Here is a 22,415-nt window from a genome sequence, read left to right as displayed (position 1 = left end):
GTATTGGTTCATCTTATTCCTAGGATCATTTATCATTCTAATGATGAGTTCTTGGAGCACTGGCATGGAAACTTCTCTTGCTTCAAGAAAGAAACTTGCTGCAGCAATAATTTTACAGTACTGATGGGCCTCAGCGTAGGAGCAGATATAAATGCTTCTGCCCTAGTTTTGCAAGAAAAAATTTATGAGCTTCTTGGAACAGCAATAGATACTTATAAAAAATAAACAAATGTCTATTTCTTATTTACAAGTGTCTCTAACATCCTTGTCTGAGGCAGTCCTTCAAAACAGGAGAAGACTTGATCTTTTGTTCCTTCAACCTAAAGGAATATGTGCAGCACTTCATGAAGAATGTTATTTTACATAAATCATTCAGGCATAGTAAAGGATTCTATGCTAAAGTTTGAGAAGGACTGTTCAAAAGGAAAAGCAAATGAGAACAGAGTCAAGGATGGTTTGAATACTGTTATTTTTTTTATTTTGTTTATATTTTATTTTTGTAATTTTTGTTTTGTTTTGTTTTGGTTTTTTTTGCAACAGAGTTTCTCTGTATAGCCCTGGCTATCCTGGGACTCACTCTGTAGACCAGGCTGGCCTTGAACTCAGAAATCCTCCTGCCTCTGCCTCCCAAGTACTGGGATTAAAGGTGAGTGCCACCACCACCCAGCTTTCACTTCTCTATGGCTTACAACTTTAAATTCTACATTGCTTGAACCATTAATTAAATTTTTGTTGCTTTTAATTTTTGGAGCTTATATTATAAACAGGTTGGCTGCTTTCATACAAGATTGCTTTCAGCAATCTCAGCTATTGACAATGGCAGTTGGTCATCTCTATGGACAGATGCATTAAGTGCATATGCAGCTTTCATATGTCTTTGTGGCTTTGGCCTGTATGGGAAAGTGTGTACTATAAAAGACCAGTTAGTCAGAGATAGATAAGAGTGTTTTTGAGTGCCTATCCACCTAAGATAGAGCATGCATCAATGCTTCCATGGCAGGTAAGAAGGAGCAATATAGACACAGACCTAAGACAAATTGTCTATACTATACCCTAAATGGGATTATGGAAAATGAATGAAAATGAATAAATCTTGAGCCCCCATCCAGCCACTGGTACAGTTTGTCTTTAAACAACAACAACAACAACAACAACAATAATAATAAAAGAGGAATTGTAACCTCCTCAGCTTTGAGCAGGCTAAGCAGACCTTGAAAATTCACCATGTTGAGTCTTATCAACCTGGACAGAGACACTTATCTTGTCTGGAATTGCATGTTCCCATGTGAACTAGCTGTTTTGGCTGCCTGCACTGATCTTGCTCTACAACATACGCCAGCAGAAGCAGGGGATGGGTTTTGTGGTATTTCCCCTTATAAACACAAAGCTTATTATTAAGCTTCAAGTCTTGACTAGAACCTTTGTCTTGGCTTCATTCTTTTCTCACACTCCTACTTTTTCCATTTCCAGCCACACTTTCTGGTAAATCCAGTTCACCCATGGCTGCTGGATTGCTATGCTCAACCACAAGAACTAAGAGCCAATTAATAAGGTGTGCATTACCTTATATTTGGTATTGTGTTAAAGATGCAAAGAATAGATTAGTATACTTCATTTCAAAACATTTATTCCTATCTATTTCAAATTTTGAGGGTGAATCCACATTATATTTATTCTTTGAATATCACAAATCTATACAATATATTCTGATTATATATCCATTCTATTTCATTCCTAGAATTCTCATTTGTTCATTCCCCATCATTATTCATTCTCAAATTCACATTCTCTTTGTTTTGACTGAGACCAGTTAGTGCTTCTGTTTGTGTTTCAATATAGGATCCTTGAATGGGATATAGTCAATTACCAGTTACCAGCCAACATAGAAAATGGACTCTCTTCTCTAAGGAGCCAACACTTACTCAGATAGTGGTGGGACATTATAAGTTCCTTATTTTTTTGAAACCATTATATATCCATTACAAACAAAAACATGCCCAAATTTGGTCCCAATTGCTAGTCAGGTTGTGATTTCTAAACTCAAACTAGTGATAATAATTTTAACACAAATATTGAATACAATTCATCCATGTGTAGCTTTTATGGTTAGCTTTTCATCAATTTGGCATCAGCACCAAGAAACTAGGGAAAGAGAATTTCAACTGAGAAAACATCTCCATCAGCTTGAACTTTTAATACTGTTTGATGTGAGGGGGCTCTGCTCAGGGTAGGAATTAAAGCTAACTGGCAGATGTTATGGGGTGTATGAGAAAACAGTCTGAGAAAGCCATAAAATTATGGAACTAAACAACATTGATCCATAATACTTGCTTTAGGTTTCTGCCCTAAATACCTTCTGACTTCTCACAATGAGAAACTATGAGCTCTGTGACTCCTATCTCCAAAGGTTGATTTGGTCACAGAGTATAGCATAAATTTCTATTTTAAAAAAATAAGGGAAACATACCTTAGTTTCTCCATTGTGGTCTATATAAAACCTAAATTTTCCCTTTGGCTAAGAAATACCAATGCACAACATTTACTCATTACTTCAATAAGGAAGCTTTGCTTTTGACATTGTCTTTAATCTAGTAAATGTATTTCATGGTTTGTAGCCTATCTATTTTTTATGAAGGAGTATTTGTGTGGTGGTAGAGATAGAGTGTGCACATGCCACAGCACTCATGTAGAAGTAAAAAGATAATTTGTAGAGACAACTTCTTCCTTCTATCTTGATTGAGTTTCTTAGACTGATATTCAATTTGCTGAATACTTTGATTAAATTTCTTCATGTTTATGAAAGGTAGAGGATATTATTGTGTTAATTTTAACTTATGGTCCTGTTACCTTTATATACAACTTTGTTTAGAAGATAATTCAGTGTTTAGTGTATACTACTGATGATGACTCAGGAAAGGGAGTTTGGACTTGTTATCCTTGATAGTGCTGTCTTTTTTTTTAATTTTTTATTTGATATAATTTATTTACATTTCAAATGATTTCCCTTTTCTAGCCCCCCCCACTCCCCGAAAGTCCCGTAAGCCCCCTTCTCTTCCCCTGCCCTCCCACCCACCCGTTCCCACTTCCCCGTTCTGGTTTTGCCGAATACTGTTTCACTGAGTCTTTCCAGAACCAGGGGCCACTCCTCCTTTCTTCTTGTACCTCATTTGATGTGTGGATTATGTTTTGGGTATTCCAGTTTTCTAGGTTAATATCCACTTATTAGTGAGTGCATACCATGATTCACCTTTTGAGTCTGGGTTACCTCGATAGTGCTGTCTTTTTAACTGTTTCACAATAATAGTGCCCATATAGTGTACTGGTCAGTTTTAAATACTAACCTGCCACAAACTAGATCCTTCCAGAAAAGGAGCCTCTATTGAAGAATAGTTTAGAACAGTATAGACTTCATACATATCTATGCAGTGATTTCTTAATTGCTGTATGCTGTGTCAATAGTCAACCGCTATTAGTGGCAATATTCTACAGGCAGGGAATTAGGTTCTAATAAATGAAGGAGAACATAGATTGTCTTCAATTTTCTTCGTGGATTTTGTGAGAGTAACTTCTTGAGTTACTGCTGCAACATATTTGAAATTATGATTGTGAATTGGAAACATGCTATTCAATCCTTTTCACTTATTAATTGGTTTTGGTCCGAAAATTTTATTACATCAGCAAAAGTAAAAATGTAACAGGTTGTTATTTCTTCTTTCTTTCATAATTTCTTCATATATTCTACCAAATTTAGAACAGAAACATAGTAAACATTACTTCTGATGGACAAATAAAGCATATATGTGATAGAAACTGAAAAAAAAAATCCTGTCTTCTGAAAGAAATACTAGGGCTCAGCCTCTAAACCAAGTTTCTAGCTAAGAAAAGTTATAATTACAAAATTATAGATTAAAAATATTTAAATGTCCAACTATGATGCTAAATCCTCAAAGTCCCAATCTCTATTGGATAAACATGCAGAAATCTCTAGAAGAATGGTTTCACTTGTAGTAATTATGGAGGATAAATAAAGCATGTATAAAATACTTCTAAAAATATATGTCCATAGGAATTTAATTTAACTTAGTAAATTCTATAAATTTTATGAAAATAAAAAGAGATTGAATACTACTCAATTAAAAAGACTAAGGAACTGTTTACTCTATCAAGCAAAGGAGTTTGAAATGCAATGAAGGATATACTAGGACAAAAATATGTTACAATTAACTAAAAGATATATTTTTCAGATTGTAGATGAATAAGCAAAAATAATATTACCAAATACTTACATGGTGTTAACCATAAGCACTTTCAATTTTGTCATAACAGGTATAAAATAGATTAAATATTTATTATGCTATATGAATGTAGCACATTTACAAGAATAGACAAAGTAACTTCTTAATATTATTTAAATTTAGGTGTCCTGTGACCATACAATAGGAATGAAAGGATAAAATTGAAGAAGACAACAAAATGTTCAAAGTATTTGAAATGCATGTGGGCCAGTACTAAAGGATTTCACATGATTTTTCCTAATGACTGAATAATGCAAATAATAATTATTCTTTCATAACTTTTATAGTTTTGAAAACTATACCTTAAAGATTTCTACTTACCTCAAGTTGCCACAGTAATTACAAAGCTACACTTATGAAACACTGTGGATATGGAAGTGACAAAGGTCCCAGGACCACCATATATTCTGTGATCACACTCAGCATCTATATCCAGGTAAATAGTCAGCACAGTCTTCCCTTCTTTGAGGAATCAGAATTCATTTCTATTTTGGATTTCCTACATTTGTAGCTTCCCTAGGCTTCATTCATTTCCAATAGTTAACTGAGGATGCTTCTGTTGTGTTCATGGTAGGGATATCTGCACCTTATTGGATTATGCTACATTGCTGAGACATATCTATTCCTGTTACTCTTCTTTGAGCATAAGATTATGAATATATAATATAGTGGACAGGATTGGTTCATTTATGAAACTTCTGCTTTTTTCCCTTCATTGTCCATATTATTACTTTTCTGCTTTCATACCAGAATATATTACTTCATTATTCTAGTGGGTTTTTTTTTTTTGGAATCTAGCTTGGTTTTCATACTCTATGATTTCATTTTGTGCTAAATTTAAAATATATTCAGGATTCTCAATCATATACTTAACTTAGAATACATATATATGTGTATAAAAGACCAGATTGTTCTTGGTTTTCACTTCCATGCTCTTAGTCCCCATGGCTCAGTGTGCCTTTAACTGAAATTATACTCTAAGAAATTACAGAAAGAAGATAAAGCAGATACCAAGATAATATCTATGTTCATCTTTCTCCATGTTTAAGTTATGGAATATTTAAAAATGAAGTCCAAACAATGCCTAAAGAAATAAGAATGAATTCAGGTTTCCTAAATTCATCAATACTGATACTTTGCAATCAGAGAGAGAAAGAGAAAGAGAGAGAGAGAGAGAGAGAGAGAGAGAGAGAGAGAGAGAGAGAGAGAGAGAGTAAGAGAGTAAGAGAGAAAGAGGTGGGAGAGAATAGTTTCAAAATGATTTCCTATTTTTTTTTATTTTTTTATTGGTTATGTTATTTATTTACATTTCAAGTGGTATCTCTCTTCCAGTATCCCCACAGTAATTCCTGTATCCCTATCACACTCAGCATACATATCCAGGTAAATAGCACAGTCTTCCCTTCTTTGAAGAACCAGAATTCTTTTCTATTTTGGATTTGTTACATTTGTAGCTTCCATAGGCTTCAATCAAAAACAAACAATGAATAAAAACATGGGTATAGAACTAAATGGAGAATAAAGAACAGAGAAATTTTGAAGGTCCAAGAAGCACTTTATCATTTTTTAATTCTTTAGTGATTGGGGAAATTCAAGCCCTCCTGCTTCTATAAGGGTGCTCCCCCACAGAACTTCTCGAGCCTTACTGCCCTAGCAATTCCCTATGCTAGGGCATCAAGCCTTTACAGGACCAAGGTCCTTCCCTAGCATTGATTCCAGATAAGGGCATTCTCTGCTACATATGCAGTTAGAGCCATCAGTATCTCTATCTTTTAAAATGTTCAAAGTTAAAATCTCCAAAATAATCAGATTGCTACACTTTATCAAAAATTTATTCAGGGGAAAAACTCAAGGATTTAAATAAAACAGAAAATAAAAGAGAGAATGTCTGGATGAAATACCATATTTTAAGCAATGTGTAATCTTCTACTGCAGAGTAGGGTGATAAAATTTGAAATCTATAATTATTTAACTTAAAATGAGACATTTTAAAAGCCTAATTAGACCTACTGAAAATGTCCTTTGCCTTAGATAAGTTTCCCAGTTTTATGAGGTTCCATTTATCTATTCGTGATCTTAGAGCATAAACTACTGAAGTTCTATTTAAGGAATTTCCCATTTTGTCAGTGAGTTCAAGGTTCATTCCCACTTTCTCTTCTATGGAAAGAAAAAGCCAGCAACCTACAGATTGGGAAAAATAATCTTTACTAACACCACATCTGATAGAATACCAATGTCCAAAATATATAAAGTACTCAAGAAGCTAACCACCAAAACAAACAAACAACCCAATCAAAACATGGGGTATAGAGCTAAATGGAGAATGCAGACCAGAGAAATTTGAAGGGCTGAGAAGTACTTTAAAATTTTTTGAATTCCTTAGTGATTGGGGAAATGCAATTTCAAATGATCCTGATATTCCTCCCTACACAAATCAGATTGACTAACATTAAAACCACAGGGGACAGCACATGTTGGATAGGATATGGAGTGAGAGTAATATTCTTCCATTACTGGTGGGATTGCAAACTGGTAGAAATATTCTGGAAATCAATCTGGAGATTCCTCAGAAAATTGGAAATAGATCAACCTGAACAATGAGCTATATCACTTTCGGGCATATACCCAAAAGATGCCCCACCCATGCCACTGGGGCAAGTGTTCCACTATGCTTTTAGTAGCCTTTTTGTGATAGACAGAAACTGAAAACAACCCAGATGTACCACAATGGAAGAATGGATTAAAAAATGAGGCTCATTTACACAATTGAATACTACTCAACTATTAAGAACGAGGATATTATAGGTTTTTCAGACAAATGGATTGAACTAGAAAATATTGTCCTGAGTGAGATTACTAAGAACCAAAAGGACATGCATGATATGTCCCCACTGATAATAGGATATTATCCAAAATGAGTACAGAATACCCAGGATAAAACCTACAGGACACAAGAAGATAAAAAGGATAAGGACCCAAGTGAGAATGCATCAATCCCAGTTGGGAGGAAGAAGAAAAACAGTCACAAGGGGAAGAGGGAGGGAGGGACTTCGGTGGAAGAGGGGACAGGGATGTGCAGCAGGGATGGGAACATGATCGAGTAGTGTGTGTGTGTGTGTGTGTGTGTGTGTGTGTGTGTGTGTGCGTGGGTGTGGGCGTGGGCATAGGCATGAGCATGTGTGTGGGTGTGTGTATGTGTGTGTCCATGTCTGTGTGTGTGTGTGTGTGTGTGTGTGTGTGTGTGTGTGTGTGGCAGGGTGTGGATAAGGATTGAAACCCTGAGGGCCAGTAGAAAGAATGGAAACCAGCAACTTCTAGAACCAGGAGATGGATGCACCCTCTGTCATATACCAGAGGTCCGGGACATGAGAGACTCACAGGTCTCAAAGGGAGGGACCTTAGATGAAATGTTCTATGATGGGAAAGGGGAAACTTGTAGAGTCTACCTCCAGTGGAGGGGCAGAGCATCAAGTGCAGGGATGGGATTATCATTTTTTAGTCAAAAGCTCTGGCCCAGCATTGATCATATCTGAAGGAATTGCAGGGACAAAAATGGAGAGGAGTTCCAGTGATAAGCCCAAATTTGGATCAAACTCAAGGGAAGGTCTGGGAAACTGACAATCTTAGCGATGCTCTGGTGTGCTTGCTGACAGGAGCCTAGCATGTCTGCACTCTGAAAGGCTCAACAAGCAGCTGAAAGAATCTAATGCAGATAATAACCAGGAACTGAATCCAGGATCCTCTGTGGTTGAATTTGGGGAGAGCTGTAAGAAGCTATGGGAAAGTGCGATCCCATGGCAAAACTAGCAGTCTCAACTGATCTGGAACCCCGAGATCTCTCAGACAAGGAGCCAACAACCAGGAAGCATACCTCAGCTAGTATGAGGCTCCTGACAAATATACATCAGAGGATTGTCTGGAATGGTCTTATTGAAAGAAGAAGCACCTACCAATCAAGAAACTTGAGGCCCCAGGGAATAGTTAGGCCTGTTGGCTTGAGGGTGGGGAGGTGGAGGGGATACTCTTGAAGACAGGGAAGGAGGTATGGGATAGGATGGGGAGCAGTCGGGTTGCAGACTGGGAGGAAAATGAAAGGGGAAATCATTTGAAATGTAGATAAAAAATATATCGAATAAAAAAAATATATATATATATATATATATTACAAAATATAATTATAAATCTAATTGGTAAAATTCACTTTCCCAAATAAATTTCCTAGAAATGTTTTTATATTTTGAATGTATAATACAATTATTTTATATCCACTTCTTTTTACTCTCACCAACTTCCATGAATCAACACTTTTTCTCACTCAAATCCATTGACTTTATTTTTTGATTCATGTATATATTAATAAGTATTTATATACACATGTATGCATAATTTATGTCTGCTAATGCACTTAATTTTCTAAATTTTTATACATATAGAAATTAAGAAATTTTATTACAGAAAAATAAATAACTGATAAATCACAGAATATATTAAAGATTTTTCATCAATATAATATATAGAAGACAACAACAAATCACATATTCATACTCATCAGGAATTCTGTCTTTAAGAAAGGCATGAGTAGTTCAACTCTCAAGTAGAAAAAATATAAGAGAAGACTTTATACCTTAGCAATGAGTTTTCGTAAGGCCTGTTTCATTTCTTTATTCCTTAAGCTATAGATAAAAGGGTTCACCATTTGAGGAAGCACCGTGTACATCATATATGACACAGTAGTTGTCCAAGGGGAAACAGTAATTGAAGAGCTAATATAAACTCCGACTCCTGCACCATAAAATAAAGAGACAACTGAAATGTGAGACCCACAAGTAGAAAAGGCTTTGTACTTTCCTCTAAGAGAAGATATTTTCAAAATAGAAGAGACAATTTGAGTATAAGAGAAAATGATTCCAAAGATAGGAATTCCACCAAATATAAATGTTGCAAGATATATGAGGATATAATTGATGACCGTATCAGAACAGGCAAGCTTGATGACTTGAGCAAGCTCACAGAAGAATAGAGGAAGTTCATTATTTGTGCAAAATGAGAGACGCAGTACCATCAGACACTGTAATAAGCTGTTCACAATGCTAATGATCAGGGACAAGAGAATTAGCAGGTCACAGAATTGTGGATTCATAATTACTGTGTAATTCAGTGGATGACAAATAGCTGCATAGCGGTCATAAGCCATTGCAGCAAGGATACAGCTTTCTACTAAAGCAAAATTCAGAACAAAGCAGGCCTGAGTGAGGCAGCCTGTGTAACTGATGCTATGATCTTCTGTGTGGATATTTTTCAGCAGATTAGGAATGGTGCTTGTGCTTAGGCAGATGTCAGCAAATGAAAGTTTGGAGAGAAAAAGATACATTGGTGTTTGTAGATGGGAGTCTGAGCTGACAGCAATGATGATGAGCAAATTTCCCAGAATTGTGACCAGATATATAAACAGAAAGAGGCCAAAGATGAGGGGCTCCATTGTGGGATCATTGGTTAGCTCAATCAGAAAAAAGTAATATGCACCTGTTTGGTTTCCAGGTTCCATGTTTCTGGTCTACCTAAAAGAAACACCAAGTAAAATTAAATGTAGAGACACCATGTTTCAGCATTGCTTGGGGACACCTTAGTGATAAAATTTTACTCTCAATTCATATGTTTCTTTCAGACTCATTTAAAATAAAGATAGACATGTACACAATACTTAATTTCATTGAGTCGGATGTGATATCTAATGTTTTAATCATTGTCTATATCATCATATTTGTGTGTGGCTATTTTTTGTACATATGTGTAGAATTACACATATGTAGATTTCAAAACAGGACTTTTAAGAGTAAGTTTTCTCCCTTTGCAACTTGATTCTGATGCAAAAACTGCAGTTGTCAGCCTTTGCAGAAAGAATCTTTAACTGGTAAGTAATCTTGTAGTCACAATATATTTTTTTGAAAAATTTATACTTAATGAAGATCTTTCTAATCTGCAAGGTGAAATTATATAAAGAGCAAATATTTTCATATGCAAACTTCTCCATCACTTTATCTTTAATTTTCCTTTTCATTTATTTATTTATTTATTTATTTATTTATTTATTTATTTATTTATTTATTTATTTATTTTGAGACAGGATTTTTCTGTATAGCCCTGGCAGTCCTGGAACTAACTCTGTAGAAGAGGCTGGCCTCGAACTAAGAAATCTGCCTGAGTCTGCCTCCCAAGTGCTGGGATTAAAGGCATGCGCCACCATTGCCCGGCTATTTATATTTTTTTTAATTATTTATTTTTATTTATTTATTTATATTACAGGTCACCAATAATAGATAGCATATACAAGTAGGATATCATTGTAGTCACTCTGTCAATCTTTTTTTTTAATATTTTTATTTTCTATATTCTTTGTTTACATTCCAAATGATTTCCCCTTTCCCGGATCCCCCCTCCCCATATGTCCCATAAACCTTCTTTTCTCCATCCCTTCTCCAATCACCTCCCTCCTTTTTCTCTGTCCTTATATTCCCTTCCAATGCTAGATCAATCCTTTCCAGGATCAGGACCCTTTCCATACTTCTTCATGGGAGTCATTTGTTATGCAATTTGTGCCTTGGGTATTCAGGGCTTCTGGGCTAATTAATATCGACTTATCAGAGATTGCATTCCATATGTATTCTTTTGTGATTGGGTTACCTCGCTTAGGATGATATTTTCCAGATCAAAGAATTTGCCTAAAAATTTTGTGAATTCATTGTTTCTAATTGCTGAGTAGTACTCCGTTGTGTAAATATACCACATTTTCTGTATCCATTCCTCCTTTGAGGGGCATCTGGGTTCTTTCCAGCTTCTGACTATTATAAATAAGGCTGCTATGAACATAATGGAGCATGTGTCTTTATTGCATGCCGGGAAATCCTTTGGGTATATGCCCAGGAGAGGTATAGCAGGGTCCTCTGGAAGTCTCATGTCCAGTTTCCTGAGGAACCTCCAGACTGATTTCCACAGAGGTTGTACCATCTTGCAGCCCCACCAGCAGTGGAGGAGTGTTCCTCTTTCTCCACATCCTCACCAACACCTGCTGTCTCCTGAGTTTTTGACCTTATTTATCTTTTATTAAGCCCAATTTTATATAATGTTATAACCATTTTCATTCAGTAAAAGATATTCTATTTTAAATAATGGAAAGTTAATATTCTTTGAAACAGTAAATCCCCTTTTTTCTTATTAGGGACAAAATTCATATAACGATGACATAATTGAAGTAGTATCATTTTCCATCCTCAATAATCTACTAGCACAACCTTTAGTAAACAGAGATTGTAAATACTTAAACAATATGCAGCAATCTGAAATTGTCACATTTATTATTGACATTTATTATTGAGTGTGATGTACTAATAATTTCTATTTTTTATCAATCTCTAAATTAAAAAGAAAGTAAGACCAAAATGACAACATTTTTATTATGAATCTTTTACTCTTTAAACAAACATAAATAAATAACAATAGGTTTATTTACCATATTTTTATAAATATTCCAGCATAGTTGTCATTTCTCGCTTATACTGTGCTGTCTGCCTACCTCTGTATTTTATTTCATACCTATATTCATTTTTCTGCATTTATGTCTCATTTGTTCTAATATCCTTTCCTACTTCCTCCTAACATCTTTTCTCCTCTGGTCTTCCTTCTATTTTCATGACCTGTACTTATCTTAAATGTGTATGTACCTATCCACATATGTGTATATTTGTATGTGAATATGTATATGATATAGTATATATATATATATGCATATATATGCATATATATATCTATATGTGTATAAATGATAGATATGTGACACTTTCTTTCACTGATTTAGATGTCCAATTCTTATCTTTTTAAGACAGAATTTTGAAGTGTGCCCAGTCTGGCTTGCACTCACCGTATTGTCCAGGCTACTATTCTTTTCCACTGGGAATGCCTACACAATCAACAAAATACAAGTCATTCTGTGGATAAAATACAAAGACCTTTAGCTCTATACCCTAGGCCTATGCAGACGTATTGGTTTTATATGGTAGTACCATTTTTATTTTTTTGTGAATAACCTGAATACTCTTTTCCATATTAAGTGTCCTAACTTAACTCCTACCATCAGAGAATAAGGGCTTCTCTTTCTTTTTATCCTTACTGATATTTTGTCAGTGAAACACATTTTCAAATTTCAACTTATACATTTATTCTGGTAAGCATTGAGAATGCAATCAAAAGAAGGCTTAGCATTTGCATCACTAAAAAAATACATAGCATAGAAAAAGAGAAATATTGAGAATGAAATAAGGTGGTATTTAAAAAATGGTCACCAAATACTGATTTCCACTAAGATGTAAAAAGTCATGTCTAATTAAGTGTTCTTACATTTTCCTACCACCATATCTTTAGAAGAGAAATCTTTGATATTTTTTAGTATGAACAAAATATGTTAATGCTCAGAATACAAAAGCCATTTTTATCTAACACATATAAACCACTCAGGATCTTACAACTTCTGTTCCCTTAGTGAAATAGTATATTCATTCTTGTAATATAGAAATAACTAATCAATTAGTTTTTAATTGGTGCAATTGGGAACTGAGAAAGCCATTAGGAAGCAGAACAAAGCATACACAATTTCAAACAATCAGATGTGGGTATAGTTTGTATACTAGCAAATAGCTCATTGAATGTACTAATTATTTTTCTATTCATTCACAAACAATTTCACACTGAATATAATCAAATATTTGTCTACTAGACTTCATCATATCTTGATGAACACTATGAAATTATTTCATTACTTTAAGTAAATAGGATGAAAGTACTCAGCAACACTCAACATTTAAGTCCACCATTCTGCCTTTGATGTCTTAGTTTCTGATTTCTTCTACCAATTCTCACACAAAAATTTATAACCTCATTAGAAAGAATAATATATGATATGAATTAAGAAACATCAAAAAGATAACATGTAGATTCAGAATTATGAAAAAAATCAAAAAATTACTATATATTAAAATACCTTATGGAGGATCTTCATTTGATTACTAAGACTGGAAAATAAATGAAACAAATATTAAGTAGGTCTGTTTATATGAAACTGTATAGGAAATAAAATGAATCAATTCCTGTGTGATTTACATATTTATATCTTATGTAAACAAAGCATTACTAAGTACTTTATTTGATCAGAAGTGGCTGCAAATCTTACCTTTATACTGAAGACAGAAAATATGCGACTATCAGAAACATAGGAAAGTCACCAGTATTCATTCCTGAATTGAATAGACCTATTGAAGGTGGTATTGATTCTAATGTCTTTGTCTCTCCAAGGGCTTAATGTCCAAAGGTGTTCATTAGAGTAACTGTTACATTACCAATATCATCTCTTGAGTACCTATCCTTAAAGAGAAAGAGAGCATAGAAATTATTTCATCATCACTAATGTTATGATTCTACTTGGGGTTTTCAAATGTTGAGTTCTTTTTATCCATGTATACATTTATATTTTTAAGGAAATAATCATATAATTTGTCCCACACTCTTCCTTCCTCTAATCTTTTTATATACCTCCAAATCTCTCTTTCAAATTAATGACCTTCTTATTAATTGATATATGCAAACACATGCATATTTCAAAACACAGCATTCTCTGTCAGTATAATACTCTATTGTACACATATTTTCAAGACTAATCAATTGATATTAGATACCAATTGATTTCCTCTTCCCAGAGGAATGGCATTTCTACTGTTTTCAGAATTTCCTTGTTGGCTGGAGTTCTTTGTGTAGAATTAAGGCTTTAGGTGGATTTCAAAAATCTGCATTAGCCCATTGTGATTATTCTTATTGAGTTTATGATTAGATAGTTTCGTAAGACATTATGTGCTGGTGATAGCATACAGTGACAGGGTCTGACTGCAGTAGTCCTGGATGGAGACATCTCAGAAGCCCCCAACAGCTCCTTGTCATTGTAAGCTATACCCAGCGTCTACATTTTGTATAATGACAAGGAGATGCTGTAGGCAGTCCCTGTAATTGAATAATTGAGTAATTATTCCCAGCAATTATTATTTTGGCTTCAGAAATTTCCAGAAAACACCATAATTTTACTGTTCTTACACATGTGTCCCATATTGTTTCTCTGAAAAGTTACATTTTCCTTACAGATAAAAAAAATGTCTAATTAATGGTAGTACAAATTTTATTTGGAATTTTTTTGTGTCTGTCGAGACAAAAAGAACTGTGATCTGACTCAGAGCTAGCCCATGGAGAAGACTGAGATGATTAAGGCCAAACTTACTGAGCAGGCAGAGCTCTATAAAAATATAAAAGCCTGATGAAGCAACATCTTAAGTAAATGGCTAGATTTATATTTAAAATAAAAGACTGGGCTTAGGATATGCAAGATAGGAACTATCCAGATAATTTTTTTTAGAATAGCAAGAGAGAGAACTGCTTAGAAAACTCTCTTCAGCAAAGAATAGCTAGTGAAAGTCTTCAAGAAAGAAAGCTATCTGGAGATTTTCAGAAAAAGCAGAACACGAACACAGAGAGAAAGAAAACTGGAAAAATTTCTTGAGCAGAATGCAGGAAACCATCTTGGATCTACAATTTGATTTTTGGTACTTTTTTTCAAGGCTCCCAGATACCCCTTCCTCAGAACCCTCCTCCTAGCAGAGACTGGGCCTTGGCAGAAAACTGCATAAAATAATCCTTTCATAATAGAACACTTATTACTCAAGCTAATATTGATCTTTTGAAAGTAAGGTTTGAACATTTCAATAACTTGTTAATGGAGTTTTATATATACATATGGCATTATGATCAGTTACTCTAGTTTCTCCATGTCCCTCAGATCCCTCTAAAATAAGCTCCATTCAACTCTGTCTCTTTATTAGGATCCCATATCTTAATGTATTCAATTCGTAGCTCTAATTTTCTCATGGGTGCGATAATCCAATCGAGTTTGGACAAGTCTCTAGTCGCCAAAACCCTTATATCACCTTAGCAAGATATGCTATAGTTGATTTTGCAGTTATTAGCCAATTATAAGCAGTAATTCCAGAAAAGCATGATTTCAGCAATTATTCTGAATATTGCAAATTTATTAATATGTATTTTATGGTTTTACAGAATAAAAACTGAGTACTGTGGAAAAAATAAAAGCTCATATTAATATGAAGAAAATAAAACTACTCATAAATCTACTTAATGAAATAAATTCAAGCAGCAGATTACTTTTTCCAGAACAAGATAATTTATAATGTAACTTGTGATTTTTTCAATTCAACTAAATATGAATGTTGTTTAACTTGAATAAATGTTTATGTTGATTCAAGATTTTATAAATAAATATATTTTACATATTAAAAGGACATTTATTTAACACTGATTATAATATATCTAAGCAAAAGGAAAGTTTTGAAATGTAAGCATTTTTAGCCTATAAAATGTTCATTATCATATATCACAAGTATTTTATATGTAATATATTTACTATGATACATAAATGAAGCGCACATTTGCAGAACTAGAAGGAATAGCTTCCTGCTATTCTTTATATTGGGGTTATCCTTTGAGTATACAAAAGGGAATGAAGGGATAAAATAGGATCACAACATAATTAGGTGTTGAAGGTACTCTAAATGAATGTGATCCAGTATTAAACTCTTTCTCATTTTCTCTCTGAATAACTGAATAAGCTAAAAACAAGAACATTTTTTTTTCATGCATGAGTATTGCTCTCCAAGCAATTTGGCAACTCATTTCTCTCCTAGGAATTATAAAGCTAGATTTATAAAGAGTTGTTGATATTGATGTCCCAAAGTTCCATAACTATATACACTACAGAGTATGTAGTATAGTATGGACATGTCTGCTCTTCATCATACTCAGCAGCTTTATTCATGTCAATAGGCAGCACACACTTCATGCAAAAGAATTCATTGTTATTTTGTGTTTCTTTCACTTTTAGTTCCCATGGGCTTCTCTTTCATTTCCAAGGATGAGCTCGAGAATATCCCTTTGTGTTCATGCTGAGGTATCTGAATTTTCCTAGATGATGTTTTACTGCTGAACCAGAACTATGCATGCTATTCCTTTTCTGTCAGGAGGATTATGAGGATATAAGTTGATGGATTGCTTGACTTGTGAAGCATCTGTTTTAGTGCCTTCAATTTCCATTAGTATTCTTCTATTTTGAATCAGCAAATGAGATAATTTTATTATACTATTGTCTCCTGGAGTCTATTTATGGATTACATATACCATAGCAATTTATATTTTGTCAAATGTGAAATATGTTAAAAATTCTCAGTCATGTAAATAAATTAGAATAGGAAATATATAAGTGGCAGTGACATTATTGGCTTTCGCTTCCATAGTATTATTCTGAATTGGTTAGCAAGACTTTATCCAAAACTACTTTTTATTTATGAATATTCTAAAGGCAAAATATAGAAGATGAGGGACCCACCAAGATGATGGATATGTTTATATGTTTTCCTGCATTAATTATGGATTTCTATCCACTTATTAGTGAGTGCATACCATGATTGATCTTTTGAGACTGGGTTACCTCACTTAGCTTGGAAAACTGGAATATGCAAAACATAATCCACACTTCAAATGAGGTACAAGAAGAATGGAGGAGTGGCCCCTAGTTCTGGAAAGACCTAGTGTAACAGTATAAGATGAAACCAGAACAGGGAAGTGGGAAGGGATGGGTGGGAGAACAGAGGGAGGGAAGGGGGCTTATGTGACTTTCAGGGAGTGGGGAACCAGAAAAGGGGAAATCATTTGAAATGTAAATAAAAAATATATCAAATAAAATTTAAAAAAAAGAAAAAAGATATAATCAAAAAATATGATTTCTAAAACAAAATGAAAATAAAATAATACTAAAAGAAATAAGAATATAGTTATACTTTCTTAATTCATAAATGATGCTGTTTTAACATCAAAATTCTTAAATATAGGAAAGAGCATAAATTAATATGTATTGTAAGTTCCACTACATTACTTTTAAACTTTCAGAAAGAAGGAAGTTATTTTAGACTAATTGTTTCTATTATGTAATCTTGAAATTATTATATACATGTTACATGAATATATCTTTGTATTTTATGTATATATACATATAAAGATTTTTTTTATGAATTTTGTTGTGCTTCTTACTTCAAATATAATTCCTATATCATCATTTATCTATTATCTTGAGAATACTAGACATCATTTCTTTGTTATCTTAGGAAATGTCCATTTTATGTATACATAATAAGCCTAATAAGAGAGTAAGCATCTCATTGTCTGTCTTACATTCCATGAGTAAACAGAACAATCTAAGGAGTCCTTCTCTCTCTACCCCAAGTTTTCCATATAATGGGAACAGAATATTGGAAAATCATCACTTGGTTGCCAACACATATCCTGATATTCCCATAACTCACATTGTGGATGTAGGTGACATGTAAGACAGTTTATTTTCCAACTCTGGTATTTAAAGAAAAGTGTTCCATAATATATATAAGGATTTTTTTTCTAGGAAGAGTTTAACTCTGAACATTGCAAAGCAGTATACATGGAGAATAAATGGAACTGGTAAAAACTAAGCAAACTTTTATCATTGACATATTAACTAATATAACTTAATTGTAAATGTACAGGAAATGCAACATCTATGGAAAACAAGGGATAAGCTTTCGTAGACAGCTGTCTAGAAATCTATGAGGAATGTTATTATAATAATCAAAATAACCATCAGGGCTGTAGTAATAACTCACAGATAAAGAGTATATATACAGTATGCCCAGTGGACCTGACTTTGACCCAACATAGCAATGTTAGGCAGCTTACAACAGGTTATAACTTCAGTACCAGGGATATGTAAACCATCTGGTCTTATGAGAAAATTACAATTGTGGGGTCTTGCATATAATAGTTCTTAAGAAAATATATAGTATATTTGGAGAAATAACAAAAGTAACATTTACAGAATGTGTGTGTTTGTGTGTGTGTGTATTAGATCTATGAATATATTTACATATCATTATTAAATTATTAAGTGTGAAGATTTTTACCTTGTTCTGATATTTGGCTTGAGAAAATATATTCTATATATATTGTTAATATCAAATTTCAAAACGGTAAAATGACAAAATGATAAGAAATTAACAAATCAAAGATAACATATTCATAAATTCTTATATAAAATATAGGAAACTACAGTAAAACTCATCAGGAATTCTGTCTCTGTGGAACACGTGAATCACTCAAGTCCCAATCTATGAACATATCACAAAAAGCAAGATACCTTTGTGATAAGTGTTCCCAAAGCTTTCTTCATGTCTCTATTTCTTAGACTATAGATAAATGGGTTCAACATTTGAGGGAGTACTGTGTACATCATATAGGACACTGTAGTTATCTGAGGGGAAACAGTAATTGCAGAACAGATGTATACTCCAACTGCTGCACCATAGAATAAGGATACAACTAAAAAATGAGACCCACAAGTAGAAAAGGCTTTGTACCTTCCTTTCAGGGAAGATATTTTCAAAATAGAAGAGACAATCCGAGTATAGGAGAAAATGATCCCAGAGATTGGAATTCCACCAAATATAAATGTTGCAAGATATATGAGGCTATAATTGATAAGTGTATCAGAGCAGGCAAGTTTGATGACTTGAGCAAGTTCACAGAAGAAAAGAGGAAGCTCAGTATTTGTACAAAATGACAATCGCAGTATCATCAGACACTGTAATAAGCTATTTGCAATGCTAATGATCAAGGACGAAAGAATCAGCAGACCACAGAAGTACGGATTCATAATTACTGTGTAATTTAGAGGATGACAAATAGCTGCATAGCGGTCATAGGCCATTGCAGCAAGGACACAGCTTTCTAATACAGCAAAACACAAAACAAAGCAGGCCTGAGTGACGCAACCTGTGTAACTGATGCTTTGGTCCTGTGTGTGGATGTTCTTCAACATATTTGGGACAGTGGTTGTACTTAGGCAGATGTCAGTAAATGAAAGTTTGGAGAGAAAGAGGTACATTGGTGTTTGTAGATGGGAATCCGAGCTGACAGCAATGATGATGAGCAAATTTCCCAGAATTGTGACCAGATATGTAAATATAAAGAAGCCAAAAATTAGGAGCTTTATTGTAGGATCATGTGTTAGTCTCATCAAAATAAAGTAGGATGTGCCTGTTTGGTTTCCAGGTTCCATGTTGCTGACCAACCTAGTAGAAATACAAAGTAAAATCAGATGTATGGACACAATGCTCTAAAATATTTGGGAATATTTTAGAAATAACATTTTTAACTCTCAGTTCAGATGCACTCCTCAATGTCATTTGAAATATAAACCAGTAAATAATACTTAATATTTTTATTTGATTTTGATAAAGGATGACTTATTTATTTTCTTGTATTTGAATGGGGACATTCATGTACATTGACACACACATAGAGATCAAAATGTAACTTATACTAGTCAGAGTTTTCCCTTTGGCCCATGAGATTTGATTTAGTAGCCAGTTTATTAACCTCTTCAACAGGAAACTACCTGGTAAGTAATCTTGAAAGTTCTATAGATGTTAAGCTTTGAAGACCTATTTTTACAAAGATCTTTAACATTTGCATAATAAAAAACATGAAGGCATACATATTTTCCTTAACAAGTTTTTCTTCCATCATCCTCTCTTTCTTTTTCAGTGTTATTTATCTAAATACAATTTTAAGTAAAGTTAATGCATATTTTCATTAGGAAAAGAGCATTTTTATAAAGTTTCACCAATACAGAGTTTATATTGTTTTAAACTCTTCATTTTAGTCACCACAAAATTATTATCATTCTTAATCATTTGAGGTTATGTCATTTTAAATCACTGGGAATCTACAAAACATAGTTATAATAAAACAGATTGTGTGAATAATTGATTAATGTATAGTGAACAACAGATTCCATTTCATTTTTATGTGTATTTTGAATTTGACTTATTCATAAATACTTTTCTTCTTACTATATAATTTTTATTGATTAAATATACAATTAGGAACAAAATATCATAACCTTAAAATTTTTGTACCTTTAAATTACCTTCCAAAGTAATACATTTTACATATAATTTAAAACATCACTCAGCCTCTGTATTTTCTTCCACTGCTATATAAGAAGCAATAGATTTCGTTGAGAAACTCAGAGACAGACAGACAGACAGACAGACACACACACACACACACACACAGAGAGAGGGGGGAGAGGGAGAGATACTTAAACTATTAATTTCATTATATTATTGTTTCTTTTCAGACCATGTTATCTTGTTATCTTATTTAAATAATAATTTATAGACATAAGCATTTATTCACAAATGGTATAATTTACATTTTCACCATGGAGAATAATGTTCATTATGTATATTATAATATTTTCATTATCAGTTTATGTATGACTTTCTACTGTATAAGATATGCAATGAACATGAATTTACAGACCTTTGGTTATATCCCCAGGCTTGTGTAAATGGGTTAGTTTCACACAGCCCTTCTATATTTTGTTATTTTTTTATCAGCTATGGTGAGAAACCTGCATAAGTAATTTTCATTGTGAGTGTCCAAGATTATATTCCCACCAGCAGTGAATATCTCCGTTTTTTATCTTGTTAACTTTTTGTTGTCCAGTGACACATATTTTTGAACATAGATTTGTTTGTTTTGCTAAGTACTGAGAATGTAATGAAATGAAAATTTACATTTGCAAACAGAAGTATTCCCTAATATATATGGAGAGAAAATTTGAGGATAATATTATATATTTCTAAGAAACAATGACAAAAAATGGGATTTCCACTTAGATGTGGAAAGTGTATGTCTAGTTGAGTTTATTTTTCACTTTCATCCTGTTTATACAAAAGAACACTTAGACATACACAAAAATAAACACAATATGATAGTGCTCATAATATAAGTGTCCAGCAGAGAAATTTTCTATGAGACAAATATAAAACAATTACAATACTACTTTTATCATCCCTGTAGCTCTAATGAGAGATATACAAGTGTGTATTCTTCTATTTACTAATTATTATATTATAAAACTCAGAGACCCAATATGATACAGTAGAAATCATATGACCTCAAGATATTCCTGAGTGGAATAAATATTTTCCAATACCTTTCTTACACAGCATTCAAAATGGTATAAGCAAGTTCTCAAATATATTTCAATACATTTTGATGAATACCATATAACTTCTTAACTATTGGGAGTAAATAAAATAAAATCACTCAGTACATAAATCAATATATAGTACCATTTTGCCATTTTCTCCTGAATTTCTAAGTCTTGAGCTCTCACAAGAGACTCTACAATATCAACAGAAAGAATTTATGTGTGGTAGAAGCTGAAAAAAATCAAATTAATTAAACATATAGCATGAAAATTGTGAAAAACAAAGAAGTGACATAATGCTAAGATATAAAACATTTCTCATACAGCCTAATATAAAATTTTAAATACTATATATATATATATACATATATATATATATATATGTTTGTGCGTGTGTGTATATATATATATATATATATATATAGAGAGAGAGAGAGAGAGAGAGAGAGAGAAACTTGCACGAAATAACAAGAATTGATGATGAATGAGTTTGATATATGAATCATACCTGATTAAAGCATTAACTACACATATTGAGATCAGAAATGGCTATCAAGGAATTACCTTCTTCTTAAAGATAAAATGTGTTCCTCTGTGCAAAATTAGTGAATATTAGTTGCTCAGGCCATGTCTACCATAGGAAGAACGAAGGGTTTTCTTGTTGAAGTAGGCAGATTTACTGAATAAGGTATTCACAGACTGATTTCTTTATCTCTCCCCAAGGGTTCAATATCCAATGTTCCTCATTAGAGTAGCTATGATATTGGTATTATAATCCCTGGAGGTCCAGTCCTTAAAGACAAAAAGTATTCAAGTGATTTCATCCTCATTCATGTAATGACTCCCTGGGAGAATTTTCATCATACACTTCTTTAGCACAAAGTATGTTTATTATTATTTCTTTGATATATTGAGAATATTATATAATT

At 33.2% G+C, this 22,415-nt stretch overlaps 2 protein-coding genes across 2 annotated transcripts; both read right to left on the bottom strand.

Moving 5' to 3' along the window:
- Positions 1-8,913: 8,913 nt before the first annotated feature.
- LOC127690156 (olfactory receptor 7G2-like) lies at positions 8,914-9,840 on the bottom strand. The gene has a single exon (XM_052189705.1). The coding sequence runs from the start codon at positions 9,838-9,840 to the stop codon at positions 8,914-8,916; it is 927 nt and encodes a 308-aa protein (XP_052045665.1).
- Positions 9,841-18,600: 8,760 nt separating this feature from the next.
- On the bottom strand, positions 18,601-19,539 carry LOC127690155 (olfactory receptor 7G1-like). The gene has a single exon (XM_052189703.1). It carries the CDS (start codon positions 19,537-19,539, stop codon positions 18,601-18,603), a length of 939 nt encoding a protein of 312 aa, XP_052045663.1.
- Between the last annotated feature and the right edge of the window lie 2,876 nt (positions 19,540-22,415).

The sequence above is a fragment of the Apodemus sylvaticus genome, chromosome 7 (assembly GCF_947179515.1).
Source record: "Apodemus sylvaticus chromosome 7, mApoSyl1.1, whole genome shotgun sequence".
Lineage (NCBI taxonomy): Eukaryota > Metazoa > Chordata > Mammalia > Rodentia > Muridae > Apodemus > Apodemus sylvaticus.
This window is presented reverse-complemented; position numbering and strand designations above follow the sequence as displayed.